General features: G+C 46.6%; 2 protein-coding genes across 8 annotated transcripts in view; both read right to left on the bottom strand.

Moving 5' to 3' along the window:
- Nucleotides 1–223: 223 nt before the first annotated feature.
- On the bottom strand, nucleotides 224–5,004 carry rad23aa (RAD23 homolog A, nucleotide excision repair protein a). 2 transcript variants are annotated; one of them, XM_083677307.1, is made up of 9 exons: nucleotides 4,777–5,004; nucleotides 3,903–4,064; nucleotides 3,458–3,660; nucleotides 3,049–3,098; nucleotides 2,375–2,502; nucleotides 2,057–2,147; nucleotides 1,174–1,304; nucleotides 715–870; nucleotides 224–435 (listed from the first exon to the last, which is right to left on the bottom strand). In XM_083677307.1, exons 1-9 carry the CDS (start codon nucleotides 4,840–4,842, stop codon nucleotides 322–324), a joined length of 1,101 nt encoding a protein of 366 aa, XP_083533433.1. In that variant the 5' UTR covers nucleotides 4,843–5,004; the 3' UTR covers nucleotides 224–321. The 2 variants fall into 2 exon arrangements, with proteins under 2 accessions (XP_083533433.1, XP_083533434.1); XM_083677308.1 differs by having other exon boundaries at nucleotides 2,375–2,496.
- Nucleotides 5,005–7,765: 2,761 nt separating this feature from the next.
- Nucleotides 7,766–22,086, bottom strand: part of LOC310809806 (myosin-10-like) — a gene marked incomplete at its 5' end in the record, with an annotated part of 59,512 nt that continues 45,191 nt past the window's right edge. For all 6 annotated transcript variants that reach the window (XM_083677287.1, XM_083677286.1, XM_083677288.1 and 3 more), the window contains 26 exons: nucleotides 7,766–8,040; nucleotides 8,468–8,640; nucleotides 9,016–9,124; nucleotides 9,549–9,757; nucleotides 10,236–10,359; nucleotides 10,559–10,647; nucleotides 10,853–10,981; nucleotides 11,171–11,332; nucleotides 11,647–11,859; nucleotides 12,077–12,289; nucleotides 12,442–12,690; nucleotides 12,912–13,064; nucleotides 13,245–13,349; nucleotides 13,645–13,851; nucleotides 14,153–14,297; nucleotides 14,686–14,898; nucleotides 15,707–15,878; nucleotides 16,145–16,268; nucleotides 16,678–16,815; nucleotides 17,074–17,280; nucleotides 17,540–17,671; nucleotides 17,821–17,929; nucleotides 18,219–18,379; nucleotides 18,658–18,727; nucleotides 19,126–19,247; nucleotides 20,718–20,911. In XM_083677287.1, coding sequence (XP_083533413.1) covers nucleotides 7,878–8,040; nucleotides 8,468–8,640; nucleotides 9,016–9,124; nucleotides 9,549–9,757; nucleotides 10,236–10,359; nucleotides 10,559–10,647; nucleotides 10,853–10,981; nucleotides 11,171–11,332; nucleotides 11,647–11,859; nucleotides 12,077–12,289; nucleotides 12,442–12,690; nucleotides 12,912–13,064; nucleotides 13,245–13,349; nucleotides 13,645–13,851; nucleotides 14,153–14,297; nucleotides 14,686–14,898; nucleotides 15,707–15,878; nucleotides 16,145–16,268; nucleotides 16,678–16,815; nucleotides 17,074–17,280; nucleotides 17,540–17,671; nucleotides 17,821–17,929; nucleotides 18,219–18,379; nucleotides 18,658–18,727; nucleotides 19,126–19,247; nucleotides 20,718–20,911 — 4,085 coding nt within the window. In that variant the 3' untranslated portion in view covers nucleotides 7,766–7,877. The remainder of the gene's footprint in view (nucleotides 8,041–8,467; nucleotides 8,641–9,015; nucleotides 9,125–9,548; nucleotides 9,758–10,235; nucleotides 10,360–10,558; nucleotides 10,648–10,852; nucleotides 10,982–11,170; nucleotides 11,333–11,646; nucleotides 11,860–12,076; nucleotides 12,290–12,441; nucleotides 12,691–12,911; nucleotides 13,065–13,244; nucleotides 13,350–13,644; nucleotides 13,852–14,152; nucleotides 14,298–14,685; nucleotides 14,899–15,706; nucleotides 15,879–16,144; nucleotides 16,269–16,677; nucleotides 16,816–17,073; nucleotides 17,281–17,539; nucleotides 17,672–17,820; nucleotides 17,930–18,218; nucleotides 18,380–18,657; nucleotides 18,728–19,125; nucleotides 19,248–20,717; nucleotides 20,912–22,086) is intronic.

The following is a 22,086-nucleotide window of genomic DNA, read 5'->3' as shown; positions in this document are numbered from 1 at the left end:
CATTACGCCCCTTCTCTCTCACCTTCACCCCCCCCCCCCCCCCCCCCACACACACACACACACACTCACAGTCCCCGTCGAAGACCCTAATCCAACTTCCCATACATAATCTATACTTGTGTAGCATGTTAACCCCACCCCCTCCCTCCTTCCCTCCCACCCCCCTGACCCCCTCCCACCCCACCCACCCTCCCCCCTGTGGTGCCCTCTCCCCCCCCCCCCCCCCCCCCCCCATCAGAGCCCAGAGCGTACAGCGGCTCTCCAGTGGGGTGCAGTGACAGTCCTTGTGCTGGGCTGGGGCGGAGGGCAGGAAGCTGCCTCTCATTCGTCCTCAAAGCCCTGATTCAGGAGGAAGTTGGCCGCCAGGTTCTCGTTCTTCTCACAGGCGAAGTAGGCCTGAATCACCAGCGCCTCGGAGAAACCCAGCGCTTTTAACTGAGGGAGGAAGAGAGGGAAAGGGAGAGAGAGAGAGAGAGAGAGAGAGAAAAGCACTTGAGTTAAAACAATACAAATGCAGCTGCTGCAGCCACTCAAAGGAACATAAATGCTTCCCTCTTTCTGTTTCTGTCCAGAAGAGTTCCAAGTTCGCAATATATCATTTTTCCTCCAACAAACTGATCTCAGGCAGATAGAACTGGGTCATAATAGCTCTTGTATCATTCAGCTCTTAATTCCAGCTGTTCTCTCTCTCTCTCTCTCTCTCTCTCTCCTTACCCTCTCGATAGCTTCCTTCTCCTGAGGCGTGACCTGGATGTAGTTGACTGGTGCCCCCTCCTCCCCGGCAGCTCCCAGGTCGCCCACCTCTGGCACCTCGCCCCCCTCCGGCTCATTCAGCATCTGGATGAACAGCTCCTGGTACTGGCTGATTTGCTGGTGGAACAGGTTTGACAGACAGACAGAGAGAGAGAGAGAAGACACACAGATATGGTAGGGGGAGGGAGGGGGAGAGAGAGAGAGAGGGAGAGAGAGAGATTAGCTACAGGTAGAATGAGTGTAGGTACGATGAGTGGCCATGAGTGGTGGGGGGATGATGCATTGCATTGTGGTGCAATTATTGTGAAATGAGTGTTGACACAATATGTGTGTGTGTGTGTGTGTATTCTGTAAAATCTGTGTGTGTGTACCATGTGGGTGTGTGTGTACTCTGTAAACTGTGTGTGTCTACCGTGTTACCTGTAGAAGCTGAGGGTTCTCCCGACCCAGCTGTTGGAGCAGAGCGGGCAGCAGAGACGGGTTCTGCCGGATCACCAGCCTCATGCTCTGGAACTGCGGCTGAGAACGCAGGAACTCAAGAGGATTCTCTCCTGTGACACACACACACACACACACACACACACACACACACACACACACACACACACACACACACACACACACACACACACACACACACACACACACACACACACACACACACACACACACACACACACACACACACACACGTTGAAAACAAGCATTGTGATTGGCCGTGATTTAATCACGATAATGTCAGTTAAACCACCTGTTATGATATTCCTATGCTGCAGTAGATTTGTGTATCACAACGTTTGTAGTTTTGGGAACTATATTTCTCAGTGCAGGGCAGAAGCCACCACAATCTATCACAAAATAAATACTTAAAGCATTGTTTTTTTGTCACAATTTTCAAATTTGTTGTGTAATCGTTGCATAAAAGCAATAATGCCCTCAAGGCTGTGATTTATCCTCAGTATTGTCACTTGGTAGGGGTTTGCCTCACAGCTCCCCTTAACCGCGACAATATTGATGACAAATCACAGCCTTGAGGGCATTATTGCTGAAGTAAACATCACAGAGAAATGTACAGAAATCATCTTCTTTCCAGTCTACTCATTGGTTTCAGTGGATATCAATATAACATAGTATACATGGGGAGGCTGGTGGAGGTAGAAATCGGAAGACGGGCTCATTGTAATGCATGTATCAAACACCATTCCTCATCCCGTTCCATTCATTGCAATGAGCCCGTCCTCTGATCTCTACCTCCACCAGCCTCCCCTGCAGTTAGATGACAGATGAGGTCTGCTGGCCTCACCTTCAGCTACAGTAGCAGGGGTGTCTGTGCGAACAGAGGCGGGGGTCTGGACCGGGGGATTCGTCTCCTGAACTGGACTGCTGGGAATACCCTGGAGACACGGACAACACGGACAACACACACACACACAACATCTCAATGTGGGATGTAAAAATACAGCATTCCAGTGTGTTTATCAGTTGAAAGCCTACAGTATGAGTTACCAATGTATCTTTGCTGAGTCATAATATACAGTGCCTGGTGGCAGGATCATGTAGGGATGTTTGTGTGGGTGGGTGGTTGTGTGTGTGTCCTGTGTGTGTGTGTGTGTGCGCTCACAGTGAGGAGGTACTCCACTGCTCTGTGGGGGTTGTTGAAGCTGGCCCGTAGAGCCGCCACCACCCGCTCCCTCTCGTAGCCCATAGACATGATTTGTGTCAGCATAGTCTCGTACTCCGCTCCTGTCACTGGCACAGAGAAACAGCCAGTTCAAAACAAAGTTCTAAATGGATGCTAGACATACTGTAGGATGGACATCTGGGGGAGGCTGGTGGAGGGAGAAACCGGAGGACGGGATCATTGTAATGCATGGAATGGAGTGAAAAATGGTATCAGACACGTTTGACACCATTCCTCATTCCATTCATTACAATGAGCCTGTCCTCCGATTTCTACCTCCACACATACAGTATTAGAGGATGAAAAACAGTCCATGAGGTGGGACCTAAGTTTGAAGCTGATTCTATTCTACACATATTAGCAACATACAGATTTAATCTGACACAGTCTCAGGTCCATACCACTGTTGTTGCCATAACCAACCTAGGACAGCGGGTACCCCCACTCGACAGCGGGTACCCCCACTCTACAGCGGGTACCCCCACTCTACAGCGGGTACACCCACTCTACAGCGGGTACACCCACTCTACAGCGGGTACACCCACTCTACAGCAGGTACACCCACTCTACAGCAGGTACACCCACTCTACAGCAGACAGAACCCCCTCACTCACCCAGGGCTGAAGACGCATCCACCCCCTGGCCCTCCACACCCAGGTCTGAGCTGCAGAAGAAACAACAACAGTTACCAATCCTGATTCATTCAGTGGTAATGTAAACATGAGTATACAGTGCATGGGTGTGTGTGCTAAGACGTATATATTACATGGGTGTGTGTGCTAAGACGTATATATTACATGGGTGTGTGTGCTAAGACGTATATAGTGCATGGGTGTGTGTTAACACATTTTTAGAGAGTGATGTTCAACTAGTACAACTTGACAGGGTTATGTGTTTCAACCTAAACCTTTTTCAGGCTTGGTAAGGAGGACCATCGGCACAAATAGATGCTTACTGTAATGTTCATAGTCGGAATAAGTGTCAAATCAATAATAGGACGACTGCCTCCTGCCTAGTTCCTACCTGGCTGGTGTCTGTGGTTCTGTGACTGTGCTGGTGGTCTCTTCTTTGGCCTCAGGGATAGGAAGGGCTGCAGGAGTTGGGGTTGCTGCGGCTGCTGCTGATGATGATGATGAAGAAGATGATGAAGATGATGAGCCAGAGTCCTGGACAGGGGCTTTGGGTGCCTCGGAAGGTGGGGGTGAGGCAGCAGGGGTGGATTTTGCCTAAATGCAGATGAGATTATACACATGAGAGAACCGTCTCAACACCATGTATTGTGAGATTTGTAAAAAGTGCTAAAGAAATCAAAGAGGTTGATTGACTGACTGATTGTGATGCAATTATGCTGTTTTGTTTCAATGTATGTAATTCTACAAGAGATACGGGTTGGATTGTGCTGCTCGCATGATTGTGAATACAAAGAATTCAGGTTGATCCACTCAAATACCACCATAAGTGAATTTACCTTAGACACCATAACTACTACAAAGTTCTTCTCGTCAATTTTGTAGTCCTTGATAGGTGTGTCATCCTGCAGGATTTTGCCAGCATATATGAGCTTCTGTCCTGACACGGGGAAGTTGTCTTTCCCCCTCTCGGCTTCGATCTTCTCCTTCAAGGCCTTCACCTGATGAGAGAAAAAGTGGAAGAAGTGTATGTTTATAGCACCGTAACAACCGTACATATTCATCAATAGCGTATTAATTAACGTATGTCACGTGATGTAGTTTAATTCAATATTTTATGCATTTTTCAATGTATGCTCGTTACTTTTAAACTGATGCCAAATTCAAAACAAAAAATAAAGTAATTATATTCTCTTCTCTGGAAGAGAGAAAGCACACATAAGCTAAGGTCAATTTATTTGACAGAAGGCAAATTCTTGTGTCTTGACTCCATGACAGCAAATTAGCCAACTAGCTAATTTGGTTAGCTAGCTAGTATGAACATAATTTATTGTGATTAGTTCAAACACTATTCAATATTTGCTAGTTGAAAAACACGTACTAGACTATGCTTTCACAGAGGACTGTTTAGTGATACTCAAAACGTTGGATTAGCTGGCAAAGTTGGCACAGAGTAGCTATTTAGCTAGCTAGCTAATGGCCCTGACTCATGCTGGGAATGCTAAGCTAGCCACTGAGCTAGCCATCTCATGCTGTGATGATGTCAATAATAAAATTGGACTAGCTAGGATGTTGGTGTGTTTTAGAGATGTATAACACAATTATGTGATTCTCTTCAGAAATAGCAAGCAAGGTAGGTAAAAAGGCCCAATTAAGCGCACAGCTGGCATCTTTAGCTAGCTAGCATTTAGCTACGAACAAACAGTTACTTACCGTTAGATCAGGGTCTATGTCAATTTGAATGGTCTGCTGTTGCAGTGTTTTTAGTGTGATCTGCATGGTTGTGGTAGTTGACGTTTTCTTCGTTGTGCTTCAATAATAGCAATTTAATAAACTATTCAAAAGAAACCTTCAAAACGTACATCCGCGCTTGAATAAAGTAACACGTTCAGGCGAGAAACATCCATAAAATGTGTCCATGAGCACTCAGCAAATCGCCATCTTTGATGACAGTGAAGTTGGTGCAGAGAGAAAGGTTTCCTGCTAGTAGTTCATGGGGATGGGTTTCTGGAGTGCTTACCGTTAAAACCACTAACTGCTATACGATATGGATAGGTCAGTTCATTGATCAATTGAGGTGCCAGCCTATCCATGTACTACCAAGATCATACAATTTGCACAGCCCCTGCGCTCCAACAGAGCTTTATTATGCTCATGAGTGTGACGTGTCATGATGACCTGTTGACTGTGGTGGAATATTACTGCAAGTCTATGATTCATACAGAAAATAAAACAACCATTTCCTATTATACACTGTATTGTTTGTAAACATCATAGATGGAAACATATCTATCATGAGATCATCAACATATAGACCACATAGTACATAGTAGACACTGGGCTCTACTGAAGTTATAGACTTCATTATGATTTTAATAACAGATTTGACATACATTCACATATGAATGTTTTGACAGTCATTGAGTAGAGCATGTGCATGGAATGTGATATTGTGTCTATGCATACATTCCTCAGTACGTGCTTCTTACACATGTGTCCTTGTGATAAACAGTATGTGCACTCCTCTCTAGTCTCATTTTTTAACCACAAATTCAAATTAATGGGGATTGACTGAACAATTAATGGCAATGTATACAAGAGTTTATAGGCCATACTTCACAGAAACCCCAGAGAGACAGATCTGTTGATGAATTGAACTCTTGTATCAGCAAAAGTATGTTACACAGGAAGAACAGAAAAAAAAACACATTTTCTATAATGTATATGTTTATTGGTCTTTTACAAAAAGTCTAGAAATACAGGAATACAAGGAATAAAAGGAGATGTTGAATACCTGGTTGTCAACAGCCAGTCCATTAATAATAACAACCTTACATGGATGTTAAAGCTTTGAACCCAATCCCACTTCCTGCTAAGCAGACAGAACGCTTGATATATCACACTGGTATAAGCTGCCCTTAGGGACAGACCTAGGATCAGTTTACCCTCCCTACATACTGTCCTTAACCATCAGGGGTGAAAACACAAAACTGACTTTACATCAGTGTCTAAGGGCAACTTCATCCTTTATGTCATTTAACACTGATTCAAACCAACATACTATCTATTAGAATGCTACCAATGGGAAAGATGTACTGTGTGTGGGATGATATGACATGAAGCTAAAATAAATCAAACATTTCATTAACTGGTTTTCCTTTTTGTCACCACTTCACAGGTACACACGTATTACAGATGTGTTGTTCCTGTGTCCCACCCCCACTATTTGCTTTCTTAAGTAGCGGCTAAGGCACTTTCGAAAGAAACTTTTGAGAAACCTCTTTTTACTTTTTATTTTTGATTGCTTAAAATTAATAGTAATAGGCCTCAAATATGGAATACATCATTTACAAAATGGTAACATGTCTTATAACATTCAACATGTACAGTAAAGCACATCCACAACAGTTTCCTGCTGATCTATTGGTCAATCCGGATCCACTGTATTAATAAAAAACAATGCCGGTTTATTAAAACTTCAATAAAACATAATTACCCATCTGTAAATCATGATCATATTAATCAGGCGTTTGTTAAGCATTGATATTAAGGTCACACTAAGTGTCAAAGAAACCATACATGTTCTGAGTTAAGCATTTTGTACATGGTACAGAAAACATAACTGAATAAGGAGAATTACACAGAGCGATATTCAAAATCTAGCATGTCAATCACATATTTGGACGATCCACCTCAAAAAGGGCCATTGCTCCAAAGAAGACACATTTTATTATGGACACTGTAGGTCTATCGTATACTATGTACCGGTTATCAATAAGTAGTTTGATATGTGGATATGAAATCGTGCGTTATTGATCAATTTCAGGAAATCGGGTTACTAGCCTACCTTAAATATAAAGTAACTGGAACCTTATGAAACCTTTCAAGACTTGTTTTCTCAAAGTATTTCTCCTCACTAGTTATCACAATTAGAATAGGTCTACACTGCGACCCTTTATCAAAAGAATTTGGAAGTATCGCGATATTCTGCCTGACAGGGGAAGTTATTTTAGTGCAGAGGCAACATGGCGTGGTACAATCTCATTCACTATACATCTGCTACCAAAGAATCCAAGAATTACTGTTTTTCCACTGTTTTTCAAGAGCATTCACTTACTGTTCTACCAACACTAAGACTAAATGTATTGCAGTATCGATCTATGACAATTGGCGGTAATGATGAAAAAATAAAGTGGGAGCTTAATTTACTTTTCTAAAGTCAGTCCCTCTGAAATGCTGTGCTTTATTCTTACTTTACAAATTATTGTTAATTTGATAAGTCCCTGTGTTCTGGTCCTATTTTGTACAGTTATCAAAGACACATGCTCATTCAGATAATGTGTGCAGTAACAGTTGTCCACCCATGTGCAAGCCAACTGAGCTGAGCGTGATTCAATAGCAAGGGGACTGTAGGATTCCTACATGTATCTTAACACAAGGAAATAGTTACGGTGATAGGTTATGATTCTGTTGTTGAGTTCCTAGCTCATGTACTGTATGGTCTATATACACTCTTTACAGAAATGCACTTGTTCTGTATCTGTGATTCAGCTTTTAAACCGGTCCAAGGCTTGACGTGTAGTATATTCAGAAGGAGGAGATGATAGAGTCAGTACTGTAGGCCCTGGAGCGTTTTTCTAAAATAGGGTAAGGCAGAGTAGTGGTTCCCAACGGAGCCGTTCTGGAGCGGTAGAGGGGGGGGTCTACTGCTGGTGTCTGGGGGGGGGGGGGGGGGTATACAAGGTAGAGGGGTGGAGGAGTAGGGAGGTTGAGGCCATGCTGCATGCGGGCTGAAAGGGGAAAGGGGGAGGGCTCTATTCAGGCTGGGGGGCTGTTGGTGTCTCGTTGGCGTTGGAGTCGGTGGTTTTGTTTTGTTCCGTCTCGTCGTCAGAGAGGAGGTCGAGGGAGGAAGCGCCCTCCACCTGGAGCTGACGCCTGCCTGAACGGCTGGAGGAGAAACTGATGGGGCCTCCACGCCTGGAGGGCAGGAGTAGAGGAGGGGAGGAGTAGAGGAGGGGAGGAGTAGAGGAGGGCAGGAGTAGAGGAGGGGAGGAGAAGAGGAGGGGAGGAGTAGAGGAGGGGAGGAGAAGAGGAGGGGAGGAGTAGAGGAGGGGAGGAGTAGAGGAGGGCAGGAGTAGAGGAGGGGAGGAGTAGAGGAGGGGAGGAGAAGAGGAGGGGAGGAGTAGAGGAGGGGAGGAGAAGGAGATGGGTGGGGAAGAGAGGAGAGTTAGGCAAGTAAAATAGTTAGGTAATAAATATAGAGCTGTACAGTTTGTGTGTGAAAAATATGAACAGTAAACTCTTAAACCATATTAAACCATTAAAAGTGTGTGTGTGTGTGTGTGTGTGTGTGTGTGTGTGTGTGTGTGTGTGGGGAGGGGGGGGGTGTGTAAGGCTTCCATACCTGAGGCGGCTCTTGAGTGTGTTGACCTCGCGGCCCAGACCCTCGCTAGCCTCTGTGGCGTCGTCCAGCTCCCTCTGCAGTTTCCTGCGGGAGGCGTTGGCTCTGGTGGACTCCTCCTCAGCCTCCTCCAGCTGCCTCTTCAGCTGCTTCATACGGGAGTTGGCCTTCTCCATCTGACTCAGCCAGGAGGCAGCGCGCGCGCACACACACACACACACACACACACACACACACACACACACACACACACACACACACACACACACACACACACACACAGCAGCTCTGAATACTAATACTTAGAATACTTATACTCAGCAGCTCTGTGTAGCTAGAGGTTCATGGAAACAGCCTAGGAAGCATTTCAAACCTATTACTCTTTCCTTCCACCTATCCAATCCTGTCTCCATAGAGGGAGTTAACAAGGGTGGAGAGAAAGGAGTGACCTGAATCCTTCCACTGCACCTCAAACGCTAACTTAATAGTTAATGATTAACTGAGTATTAGAGATGAGGCACACGCCCAAACACCTGTAAGGAGCTCCTCACCTGTTCCTTGTACTGGTCGGCATGGCGACGCTCATCCTCCACCTGCATGCACACCTCCTTCAGCTTCTTCTCTGTCCTCCTCACGATCTTATTGGCCGCTGCTCTCTCCCTATGAGGACATGAGGAGTGGGGTCACATATGAGTCAGCACTCCGCAGGATCTGATCTACCCACAGGCTTTCACATTCATAAATCTGTCAGATTTCACTGTAGACAGAATCTGTCTGATCTGCCAGGTTAGGCCCCGGCCACAGCAGACTACGCTATCCGTTAATTACAGACTGAGCCAATGGTTTCTCTCAGGGAGTCATCTGTTGACGGACAGCGGAGATGACAAGGGTCTGTCCGTGTCTGTTTCATACCTTAGAGAGTAGAGAGAGTAGTGAGTACTGGGAAATCAGGGAAGTTGGGATGGGTAGGTAGAGTAGGTAGGTATGGAGGTAGGGGTTGTTCTGTCCTGTGAGTGTTGTGGGAGTGTGAATGCAGGGCTAGTGTGGGAGTAGGCGTGGAGGTGGGAGGAGAGTGTGTTCTCACTTGGCCTCCTGCTCTAGCTGCTCCTCCAGCTGGATGATCTTGGCCTCCAGGGCGGTGATGGAGGCCTTGAACCTGTTCTTGATGGAGCCCTCCAGCTCGCCCAGCTTGGCCCGCAGCTCCTTGTTCTGGCGCTCAAGCTGCTGCCGAGCATTCTCACTCTTCTGGGCCGCGCTGCGCTCCCCGCTCAGCTCTGTGGACAGGGTATCCACCTGGGGAGGGGCGAGGGAGAGAGAGAGAGGTATATGAGAGGGAAGAGAGGAAGATATGAGAGATGGAGGAATGAGGGGGCGTGGTCCTCTGTGGCTCAGTTGGTAGAGCATGGCGCTAACAACGCTTAGGTTGTGGGTTTGATTCCCACTGGGACCATATATACTGAAATGTATGCACTCACTGCAATGTAAGTCGCTTTGGATAAAAGCGTCAGCTAAATGGCATATATATATATAGGGAGCGAGTGAAATGAGAGTGCCCCATAGGTTTAGGGGCTAGAACCTCCCTTTTGATTTTAGGCGTAAATTATGTGTTTTAGGTTAAATGGATGAAATCATTTTAAATATGGTTCCGACAGTCAGAAAACTGAGGAGGTGGTGGTGCACTGTTACTATCATGATTACAATGATTGCAATGATTACATGATTACAATGATTATAAACATATACATTAGATGAATCCTTCCTAGACACATACCTGCATGGTGGTTTTGCGGAAGCGGTCGTTGAGCAGCTCCATGTTGCCCTGTTCCTCCTCAAGCTCCTCCTCCAGCTGAGCAATACGAGCCTCCAGTCTCCTCTTCTCATCCATCAGGGCAGACCTGACACAAACGCACACACACACACACACACACACACACACACACACACACACACACACACACACACACACACACACACACACACACACACCAGGTTTGGCTCGGCAACAATGTAGAAATGTACTGTAGTGTTGTTGAATGCAGGAACAGGGACGACCCAGACATGTGGGTCATGTTAAAGCTGAGGGGGCTCACTCACTTTCCAGAGGTGCTGTTGGAGATCTCGTCTGCCAGCTCATCTCGTTCCTGCTCAGCATGGCGCCGCCCCCTCTCTGATGCTGCCAGGTCCTAAAGCACAGGTGACACATACACATACAGGTTACAATCACATTATAAAAAATACAATTTCTCACTGTAGAACCACTCCTAAGAGAACTCCATGACATGTACAGACAGGAGTTTTTCCTGAGCATGGGACCAGACCAGGAAAAAACCCTGGCTCTAGTTATGACAGAACCAGGACCAGGACCAGGACCAAGACAGCCATGTGTACCTCATGCAGCTGGAGAACCTCAGCCTCCAGGCTCTTGAGCTTCTTCTCGTTCTCCTTGGACTGGGAGAAGATCTCATCCCTGGAGGCCCGGGCGTCCTCCAGCTCTCTGTGGTAGTCCTTCATCTGAGCCTGAGGGACAGAGATGGAGTTAATACACTGACATACTATAGTGTAAACTGAAACAGAGAGTCATATTGAACCCAAACAAGAAGCCATAAGACACTCAAGATGTACTGGAAAGTAGTAGTAGTAGTAGTATCTTTATAATACAGCATAGATAACTATGGCATGGATGTTCTGCATGTGGGAGTTTCTCACCTGCAGTTTGCGCAGCTGTTTGATGGCCTCGTCGCGGGCCTTGTTAGCACCTTCTATCTGTCCCTCCAGGTCCTTCAGGTCCATCTCCAGCTTCTTCTTAGCAGCTACAGCCAGAGCTCTCTGCTTCCTCTCATCCTCCAGCTCCGCCTCCATCTCACGTACCTGACACAGGGGACCAGGACACAATGCTTAGTGAGCTTTTCATAACAGTTTATGGTAAAACACTTTCTCTTAAAGCTGTACATACACTTCAAAAGTCCTTACAATTAATTTTGTTTATTCACTATTTATGTAATATATTTTTATTCAAAGATGATGATCCATTAATTAACACTGCAGGTATTACACCTTTTCCCATTCCCCCTATTCACTACTCACTACTCCTATTGGATAATTGATCATTGCTATCTGGTGGGTTAGGGTTAGGGTTAGGGAACAAATCTATTATAATAATCCATTCCGAGGGTCCTCCTCACCTGTTTGACCAGCATCCTCTTCTTCTCGTCGTTCTGGTCGTCGCGTCCCTGCAGGTCCCTCTCATACTGGGCCTTCATGGCCTGCATGTTGACCTCCAGACGCAGCTTGGCGTCCTCCGTGGCCTGCAGCTCGTCCTCCAGCTCCTCCAGCTGGGTACGCATCTCCTCCAGCTGCTGCTCCAGAGTACGCTTGGACTTCTCCAACTCATGGACCTGGAAGAGAGGGAGACGAGGGGGGGGGGGGGGTTTGTTTGTGAGAAGAGGTAAGACTGTAAAATGTTGCTGTAGCTTCTTGTCTTTGACTTCTTGTCTTTGACCTGTCTCCTAGAAATAACAGGGGTAAACCTCTTAATTGAACAACACATTGATAATAACTTACTATCAGGGACAGGGGAGGTCGGGGGGGGACAGTATTCAGTGTGACACTCACGTTCTTGCCCACGTCATCCTTGGAGCTCATGAGATCCTCCATCTCGGTCCTCAGCTGCTTGTTAAGTCTCTCCAGCTCCTCCTTGGCCTCCAGAGCCTCGTCCAGCGCCCGGGTCATAGACAGGGCTTTGGTCTCCTTCTCCCTGGCCTCCGCCTCCGCACGGTCACGCTCCTCTGCGTAGCGCGCAGAGATGCTCTTCTCCTCAGCTAGGAGCTAAACACAGCACAGGAGTTTAGGTTACAGAGGGTTGCTTGGTCTTAAAATAAAAATAAAATCTCTATGGCAACCGTGTCCTTGGAAGCGCAATATTGCCAAACAACCCTGAAGGTCAACTTAACCATCTACTGTTCAAAGAGTACTCCAACCTGGTCAAACTTCTTCTGCTTCTTCTCCAGGTTGGAGACAATCTGTCTCTGGTGGTCCAGGTCCACCGTGAGGTCGTCCAGCTCCTGCTGCAGACGGGTCTTGGTCTTCTCCATCTTCTCAAAGGCGATGGCCTTCTCCTCCAGACGCAGGTTAGTCAGCTCCATGTCCTTCTGCAGCTTCCTCTTCACCTCCTCCAGTCCCTCCATCATCCCCACGTCATCCTCCAGCTTCTTCTTGGTCTCTACCAGCTACAGGCGGGAGAGAAGATGTGTTGAATGAAATGAGGTTCACTGTGTAGCATGGATGGGTGGCAGCTTACACGGGTGTTGTGTGTAAGCAGTCTTGATATAAGGGACGTACTATGTCTAATGGATATATTGATACATTTGAGTTACCCTAACGTGTGTGTGTGTGTGTGTGTGTGTGTGTGTGTGTGTGTGTGTGTGTGTGTGCGTGTCAGCTTTCTGACCTGGCCCTGCAGTGTGGTCAGTTGTTTCTCCAGGTTCCTGCGCGCCTCCTCTTCCTCCTCCTGCGTCTCCTGCAGGGTGTTCTTCTCCTCCTCCAGCTGGCGGATACGACCGCTCAGGTTCAGCTTCTGACGTGTCTCCTCCTGAAGCAGCTCCTAGATACACATAGAAACACAAACACACACGTGAGAGGTCATCCTTCTCACCAACAACACTTATATACTAGTAACTGTTTCCCAAAGTGAAATTCAAGACTTCCGAGTGGTCAGAGCACAGTTGGCTAATAGACAGATTGAGGGTTGACCACTAGGGTTGGTCTGGGCGGTCCATCTCACCTGTGTGTCCTGTAGATGGCTCTCCAGGCTGGCGGTGTCTTTGGCCAGCTTGATGCCCTTCCTCTCTGCATCCTCCAGTAGAGAAGACACACTGTCCAGCTCCGTCTACACAAGGAGATAAGGGTCAGTGGAAGTCTCTGTTTGTGTTAAGAGTCAAATAAGTTTGTCTAAAGTCTACACAGTGTGTGGGTGGGAGTTTGTGTGTGTGTGTGTGTGTGTGTGTGTGTGTGTGTGTGTGTGTGTGTGTGTGTGTAAGCGTGCAAGCGTGCAAGTGTGTGTGTGAGCGAGATCAAGAGTATGAATCTGTTCTAGAGTGAAATTATGAGTCAATAAAGTGTGTGTATGAGTCCCTGTGTGTTTCTTTATAAGCATGTTGACTGTTTATGCACCCCTCTCTAACCTGTAGTTTGTGTGAGCGGTCGGCCATCTCTCCCTTGGTCCTCTCCCCCTCAGTGGCCCTGGCCATGGACTCCTGCAGAAGGCCCTCCAGCTTCTTCCTCTTGTGTTCTGACTCGGTCTTGGACTGCTGCAGGCCCTTCACCTCGCTGGTTAGCTCCTTGTTAGCACTGTCCTGGCTCAGCTTGTTCTTCTCCAGGTTGGCCTTGAACTGGACACACACACACAGTGGACGATGCTTACATGTGACTGGTAGTAACTGTATGTTAATGAAACATAAAACAGCTATTTCTTTTGTAGAATCTTTAAATACTTCAAAAACGACCGGGAAACGTGACTTTAGTCATTTAATCCCGAATGCAACTGTAGCAGAGTTTATATCATGGGAGTTTTGGGGTAGTTAGATCAGATTAGACATCTGGGTCACTTTCACAATGCAAAGAGGAGGACATATTTTGACTTCTGCTGGGTTTACCGCAGTGTTGCTCACCCACACCCACACCAACACCCACCCTCTTGGCCTGCTCTAGCTGCTCAGACAGCTCCTCCAGGACCGTGGCATGTCTCTGTCTCATCTCCTGGACCTGGGCCTCGTGGTTCTTAGTCTCCTCGTCGATGGACTTCTTCAGCTCTGTCACCTCCTGCTCACGCTTCGTTCTGAGGGAGACCGAGGAGAGGAGAGTCAACTGATGGAACTCACACGCACACACACACACACGGACGCAAGCACGCACAGACGCAAGCACGCACACACACACCAGTGCAGCAAACGGAAACATGGGGGACAGGCAAGTGAAAAACAAGGTAAGTCATCCAGATAAACAGCAGCAAAGATAGTAATGTTAGAATGTTTTATTCTTTTATTTTTATGCAAAAATGTCTCAGTCAATAAACTCTGAGAAGTATATTGTCAAATGCCATATCAGATGTCTGTGTGTTTCATTGTGTTTATGCTTGTGTGTGTGTGTGTGTGTGTGTGTGTGTGTGTGTGTGTGTGTGTGTGTGTGTGTGTGTGTGTGTGTGTGTGTGTGTGTTCCAGTAGTACCTGAGCTCCTGCTGGGCTGCGGTGGTGTCCAGTGTGTCCTCCAGCTCAGTCTTGAGGGCCTCCAGCTCCTCACTCAGGTCTCTCTTCAGCTTCTCAGCCTTGTTCCTGGACACCTTCTCAGACTCCAGGTCCTCCTGCAGCTCAGACAGCTGGGCCTGCAGCTCCCGCACCTGCTTCAGGGCATTGTTCTTCTGGGTCACCTCCTCGTCTCCCCTGAAATCAAATAATCACAAATACTTTACCCAGTGAATTAATTCCCACTAAGGCCAGGTTTGAGTCATTGATATTGCTGTGCACAATAGTACATACAAGTGTGCCAAGTTGCAATGCATGTCAACTCCACAAGGAAGCAGTATAGGTCAACATACATGACTTCCTCATAATATAACTGTCACTGTCATAGTGTGATTGAGTTGATCCTGATGGAGTGGGTTTTTAATGGTCCATGAGCAGCAGTCTAGACCACACACACACACGCACGCACGCCCCCGCGCACACACACATTCCAACTCAATGACAACTCCTGAATAATATCTGCAGGGGTGGTCTGGCCAGTCACATATGACTAGAGAACATAAACAACGCTCAGAGGTTATTTTTAATCACAAGATTATAGGATTACTGGTGCGAATCTGCCTGAATCCAGTTGGAGTATCGTTAAATATGGCCCCTAAAAAAAAGCCAGGTGGTAAGAGAATTAATAAAAGAGTGAGTCTGATGACGACTCTACACAGCTATGTAGCAGTTACCTCAGTCTCTCAGCCAGAAGCTCTCTCATAAACTTTACTATAGCTAACAGTGGACTGATTTCATCTTTACTGCAGAGCTACAGGACGGCTGAACTGTACCATCTGTGCTGTACAGTAAGAGTAAATAAGTTTCACCAGCTTCTACTCTATTCTATTGTTTTCTACTCTATTCTATTCCATCTGCTTAAATCTATCGCTCACCTGGTCTGTAGAGCCTGAAGCTCCTCCCCCTGCCTCTCACCTGGCATGTAGCTCCTCCCCCTGTCTCTCACCTGGCCTGTAGAGCCTGTAGCTCCTCCTCCTTCTTGGCCAGCTGGACCTTCAGTTCCTCTATCTGGGCCTGCAGCTCAGCTATCTGGTCCTGCAGGTCTGTGGTCTCCCCGTCCAGCTTCCTCTTGGCCTTCTCCAGCTCCTGACGGGTCTTCTCCTCCTTCTTCAGACGCTCTGAAGGGAAGGAGAGAGGGGATAGAGGGATGGTAGAAAAAGTAAACAGGAGAGTAAGTAGCCTAGCATAGACCCTAAGGGTCTAAATGTTGCTAAACTAAAACTCTGAGATTACTGTATCTGAGCAGTGTTTTTATGGTACTACTACAGTATATTATACTGTTTACCCTAAACCTATGAAATCTGCATCTACTGGATATGTGTACACTGACTAGATAACCTGAACTAATAAGAATTAGTAATTAATAAGCCTCTGGTTCTCTTACCTTCCAGGTCCACCATCATCACCTCCTGCTTGTTCTTGACCTTGCCCAGGTTCTTGGCCTTCTCCTCCTCCTCAGTCAACATGGAGGTCATCTCATTCACACGGTCCTCCAGCAGTTTCTTCTCCTGAGGGGAGAGCAGAGTCAAGACTGGTCAGTACAGGCCAGGTAGCCATGTTGTCCCTAAGTAAGCTTCGTCCAGCTGACAGTACACTGAGATGAATAATGAAAGAAGTTTCATCAGCCGTAACAAAATAGTTCTGATAATCGTATTCTTTAATTGAAATCTTTCTTAGAACTTTTGCCTCTATTGGTATGTATTTACACTTTGCTCATAATTATCGAAGTAAGCCATGAATGCTAATTATTAATAAAACGCTTTCCTCATAATGCCTATAATGCCTCAAACTAATTTGTGTTCTAGGGTGATCTACTAGAATCTAAGCAAGCAGTATATTTGACCAGGTTAAGACTAGAAATGACTTTATGACCCTTTAGTTGCGTTGTAAAGTGTTTAGGTTACCCCTTAGTCTCACCTTGTGGAACTTGGAGTTCTGATCCTCCAGGAGCAGGATGTCCTCCTCAAACTTCTTCATCTTGGCCTCAGAGGTCACCTTCTCCAGTTGTAGCTTCTGCCTGGCAGCCTCCTCCTCATCCAACTGCTCCTCTAGATCCTGGATACAAACACCATACAGGTTGGTTGAACAACATGGGAGGAAATACCATGAAAAGGAAAAGAACAGAATAGAATAGAACATAATGGAATAGAATGGAATACAACTTATTGTCCATTTGAGGAAGGAAATAAGATTGGTTTGGTTGATATGTTTTGTATATGAAAAAGTGTATTTTCTAGAACCAATCAAACATTTCCCATTTCATTCCCCTTCACCATAACCACCACTGTCTCCACTTCTCTTGGCAGCCCCTACCGCAATGTGAGTCTGCATCTTCTTCTTCTCGTTCTGCAGGCCCTGGTTTCTCTCCTCCTCCTCCTCCACCCGTGACTCCAGGTCGTGGAGGATCTCCTCCAGCTCCTGCTTCTTGGCAGCCAGACGGGCCCTCATCTCCTCAGCCTCGGCAAACAGCTCTGTCTCAGCCTGGAGTTGCTCAGCTAGGATGTTCTTCTCCTCTACCAGCTGTGGGAACACCCAAAACAGGAGCTTTATTCATTGCTACTGGTGAGTTTCATTAGTTTCATTAGTTGCTACTTAGTTTCCCATTCATTTAGTATGGAGGACTACAGATATTTACTAATACATATAGAAGAAGTTACTGTACAAAACAGATTTTGACAGACTTCACGTTTGTTTCGATCCTATTAGGCAGTAAAAACACCAGAAAAACAGAGAGTTTGGTGTGAAGTCTACTCAGGTTGGCCTTGGTCTGGACACTGACCTGTTGGTGTTTCCTCTCCATCTCCACCAGCTCTCCCTCCACCTTGGTCTGCTTTTCCTTCACCTTCACCAGCTCCTCATCCTTGGCCAGCATCTCCTCCTCTTGCCTGGTCACCTGCAGCAGGGGCTTCACCTGGGGGGAGGAGCACAGGCCTGGCGTCAGTCACACCAGCTTACATTGTACAAATATGCACACACGCACGCACGCACGTACGCACGCACGGAAGCATGCGCACACACACACACACACACACACACACACACACACACACACACACACACCTTAGTGAAGAGTCTCCACCACTGCCAGTGCTTCAGCTTCAGGTAGGCAGCACAGTTCCTCTGGAGCACCTTCAGACAGCTCAGCTGCTGCTGCTTCTTAGCAAAGGCCCTGCCACAGGAGAGATCAGAAATATTAGAATGATTTACAATACTGTGTGTATATGTTGTATATATGGATTTTTTTGGTAACCTGACTGCATAATTAATTATACATTTTATAAACTATTATAAAATAGACATATTTATTGCTGATTTGGTGGCTGATCAACCAAGGCCTATGACCTTAGTCCGACACATGTGAGGCGGAGGGTTCATTTGAGAAGACATGCAGTACTGCTTGATAGTTAAACATGAGGTTGGGTGCTGCAGGGAAGACCAGACCAGAGAGCAGAACTCACTTGCGGGCCAGGTAGCCGCGGCAGACAGACTGGAAGTAGATGATGATGTCAGTGATCTTCAGATCACGCTCCTCCTCCAGGTGAGCCAGGACTCCGGCCCTGAAGAAGATCTTACTCTGACCAATCCTGAACAGGTTAGGGTCTAGCTCCAAGGCTCGGATCTGGAGAGGGGGATGGTGGGGAGGAAGAAGTAAAGTGAACAGGACAATATGTATTTCAGTTTTTAATGTTTATAAGTTTGTATTTGTATGTCCTTGTTTGTAAAGAGATCAATCAAGTTAATTCAATTCAATTCAAATCAATTTAGTGTTATAATCCATGTTATGATAAGGACATGTAGATGCACACACTGCGTTGACTTTAGTGAAGGAAGGCAGGGTACAATAGTACACTAAGCCCACTACACTAAAGAGGTTGGACACACATGGCAGGTCCTCACCATTCTCTCACAGGCCTGCTTGCCATCCATGAAGCCCTTGGGGATGGCGTTAGGGGTGAGGATCTCATACCTGTCAACAGACAGGTGGAGAGGAGGAGGACATGTCAGGGAAAAGAGGAGGTTTACTGTGCATTGTAAACAGAGACGAGTACATGAAGGCACTGAGTCATGAAGTCATCATTACACTCCAGCTCCATGTTGACTGGAGCCTGGGTGTGAGGAGTGAGGAGCGGTGGGAGCATAGCTGGTTTATCTCTGACTGACGGGTAGGGCAGGAATAGAACCACTTCAGAGGACAGGGAGAACATGGTAACCAGGGGGTAACCATGGCAAACATAGAACAGCTTGGGAGCATAGAGAGAACCATATCAATACACCTTCAACAAATGAAGTACAGGAACTTACATCATTTGGGTTTGAGAACATTTGAGAATATTAAGGGGACATCTAGTCCAGGAGGAGGTATACCTCTGTCTGAACTCCTGGAAGATGATCCGGTTGGGGAAGCCCTGTCTGCAGATACGGATCCCCTCCAGAACACCGTTACACCTCAGCTGGTCCAGAACCAGGTGGGGGTCCAGCTTACCAGCCTGAGGGGGGAGAGTGGAGGGTAGAGTAGAGAAAGGTTAAAAAAAGAGAGGGACAATACTAAACTCTATGCAAAGTAGATTATTCCGGACCAAGAAACTAGGGCAAATTCCATAAAACCAAATTAATTTCGCTTATTCAACCATGAGAATTTTCGAGATGCCAGAAGGATCTACAGGGACACGATGCTACTATGTCGATTAAAAAACGACTTTACTTGGTCGAAAAATAAGTTATGTTCATACAGTAGTAAAAGGGGCTGTATAATCAGCTTACTACATCTATGAATAAACGTCTAGTGTGTCTCTCCTCCCCCTTGTCTCTCTTCACTCGCATACATTTATGACATTTGTGTGTCATTTGTGGTCGTTGTGCATAAACAAGCGTGTCTAGTCAAAACCCCCTGGAATACATTAGGGATCACTTAACAAGCCCACAAGCCCCACAGATCTCCATGCTGCTATTGTTTGACTTTACTGCCAGCCTACAATCTGAGCTGCTGTTTATGGAGGCAGAGGGCCCAGGCTACTCACAGTGGGAGAGTAGCTAGCTAGGGGGCTTCTGGTGGGGCTGGTGTAGGCCAGGCAGAAATCGGAGGGCGGGGTCATTGTGATGCATGGAATGGAATGCGGAATGGTATCAAACACACATGTGGAATGCAAGACCCTTCTTCATTCCATTCCATGCATTATAATGAGCCCGTCCTCCGATTTCTGCCTCCACCACCCTCCACTGGCATAAGCCTGGTGGTAAGGTGGTAAGTGAAAGGCAGTGAGGACCATTGTTTTATGGAGGCGGAGAGGGCTTCTGCTGGGGCTGGTGTGGGCTATAGTGGTTAGGAAGCAGTGGTTAGTTAAAGACAGTGGGGATGATGATGATGATATTTATGGAAGCAGAGGGCCCATGCTTCTCCCTGTAAGAGAGTAGCTAGCTAGAGGGCTTCTAGGTGTGGGTCTGGACAGAGGGAGCGATTGGTGGTCAGTGAGAGGCAATGGAGACGATTGTTTATGGAGGCAGACGGCTCATGCTACCACAGCCCTTCTAAGGATATGCTGTGGATCCTCTGATGTTACTCTGTGGACTTAGGAGTTAGGAGTGTGGCTTCAGGGGCATGTGTGGGCTGCAGTGGCCAGGGAGAAGTGGTCAGTGAGAGGCTCTGGATGGGGAAGGCTAGTGGGCCACGAGTGTGGCTACCTAGAAGGGTTTTGGTGGGGCTGATGTGAAGTTGGTGTGGGGCTGCAGTGGACAGACTAGGGAGGGTCTGGTGGTCAGAGAAAGGCAGCGGAAGGGGAGGTTTGTGGGTGTGGATAGAGGGTAGTGGGTTGGTGGTGTGGGCAGCACTGGGCAAGGGAGGGTTAGTGGGCCTCTAGTGAGTGTGGCCACAGGGCCACAGCAACGTGGACTGCAGTGTGAAGGGGAAGGGAGAGGGAACAGTGGTAGGCATTAGGGATGATTCCAAGTGGGCGACTCACCCTCTTCTCGTGGTTGGGGATGATGCAGCGGACAAAGTTGGGGTTGGTGTTCCTCAGCGTGGCCATGAGCTTGGTGAGGGACTCCTTGTACAGCTGGCCCACCGTGCGGAACATACCCTTCTTGGTCTTGTAAGACGCGCCAAACGCAGTCTCGTTCATGCCCGCCACCTGGTCCAGACCCACAATACGGTCCACTATCGACAGACAAAGGAAAAGGAGAGGAGAGGAGAGGAGAGGAGGGCAACATTAGATGGATGGATGATGCTGGTTTAGACATGAAGGGACAGTTTCTCAGACCCATACTATGCATACTCCTGGAATAACACACTTTCATTTAAGGATCCTCCGAAGAACATGGGTTTTAGTCCAGGAGTACGGACTGATCTGGGTCAGAGAAACCGACCTATAGCATATCATTGACATGACAGTACGGTCCAATGAAGCAGCAGAGGACAAGAGGCATGGCCAGGACAGATGAGGACATCTAAGCATGTAAACATGTAAACAACAATATGTAAACAACAACATGACTGACAGCCAGAGTGGGCGGGATCATGGTTGACTACTACGGAACATGAGCTTAAAAAGCAGAGCAAAAAAACAAAAAAACAAAAAACTAATAAAACCTAGGCCAATCCAATTTAGGTCTAACTCAAAAGATCTCCAACTGTTGTTTCACTATTAAAGCGAAAACATTGGTTTCAATCATGGCCATTTCATTTGACCACCCGCCACCACTCATTCACATTAACTGCAGTCAACTGATTTTAATGGAGTAGTACTGTATTACGGTGGCCTAAGTCATCTAAGTCAGCTTTCACTATGCCAAAAAACACAGAGGAAGAAAACAATACCATTAAATGTGTGAATTCAGGTAGTGTCAACATCTAAGCCAAGTTTCTTTGCATAAGATCAAGGAGAAGTGAAGGTAGAAGAGGACATTGCTATTCACCATGCTGTGTGGCAACTTGCCTTCCTTAACAGACAAGCTGGCTGACTCCATTTTAGGAAGGACAAAGCATTAACCTCTCGGCAAAAACTCCCTTCCTGCTGAGCAGGTCTATTCCTAGTATAGTTCAAAGGTCATATTATATTCAAAAACATGTTTTTTGTCCTCTTAACTTTAGAGAAAACCGCAGAGCACAGTATTCCTCATATAGTTAGAATATATTAATATCTTATTCGAAAAACATATTGATGTTTTTCCCCCAACTGAATATGTCCTCTTAACATCACAGAGCAGAGTATTCCTAATATAGCTAAAAAGTAAAAACATCAGTAACAAGTATCTGAAGAGGAATATATCGAAATGTCCTACAAACTTCAGAGTATGCTAATATTTTGTCAAGAGGCACGCCAGCAGTCAAAA

The sequence above is a fragment of the Argentina silus genome, assembly GCF_951799395.1.
Source record: "Argentina silus genome assembly, chromosome: 9".
Classification (NCBI taxonomy): Eukaryota; Metazoa; Chordata; class Actinopteri; order Argentiniformes; family Argentinidae; genus Argentina; species Argentina silus.
This window is presented reverse-complemented; position numbering and strand designations above follow the sequence as displayed.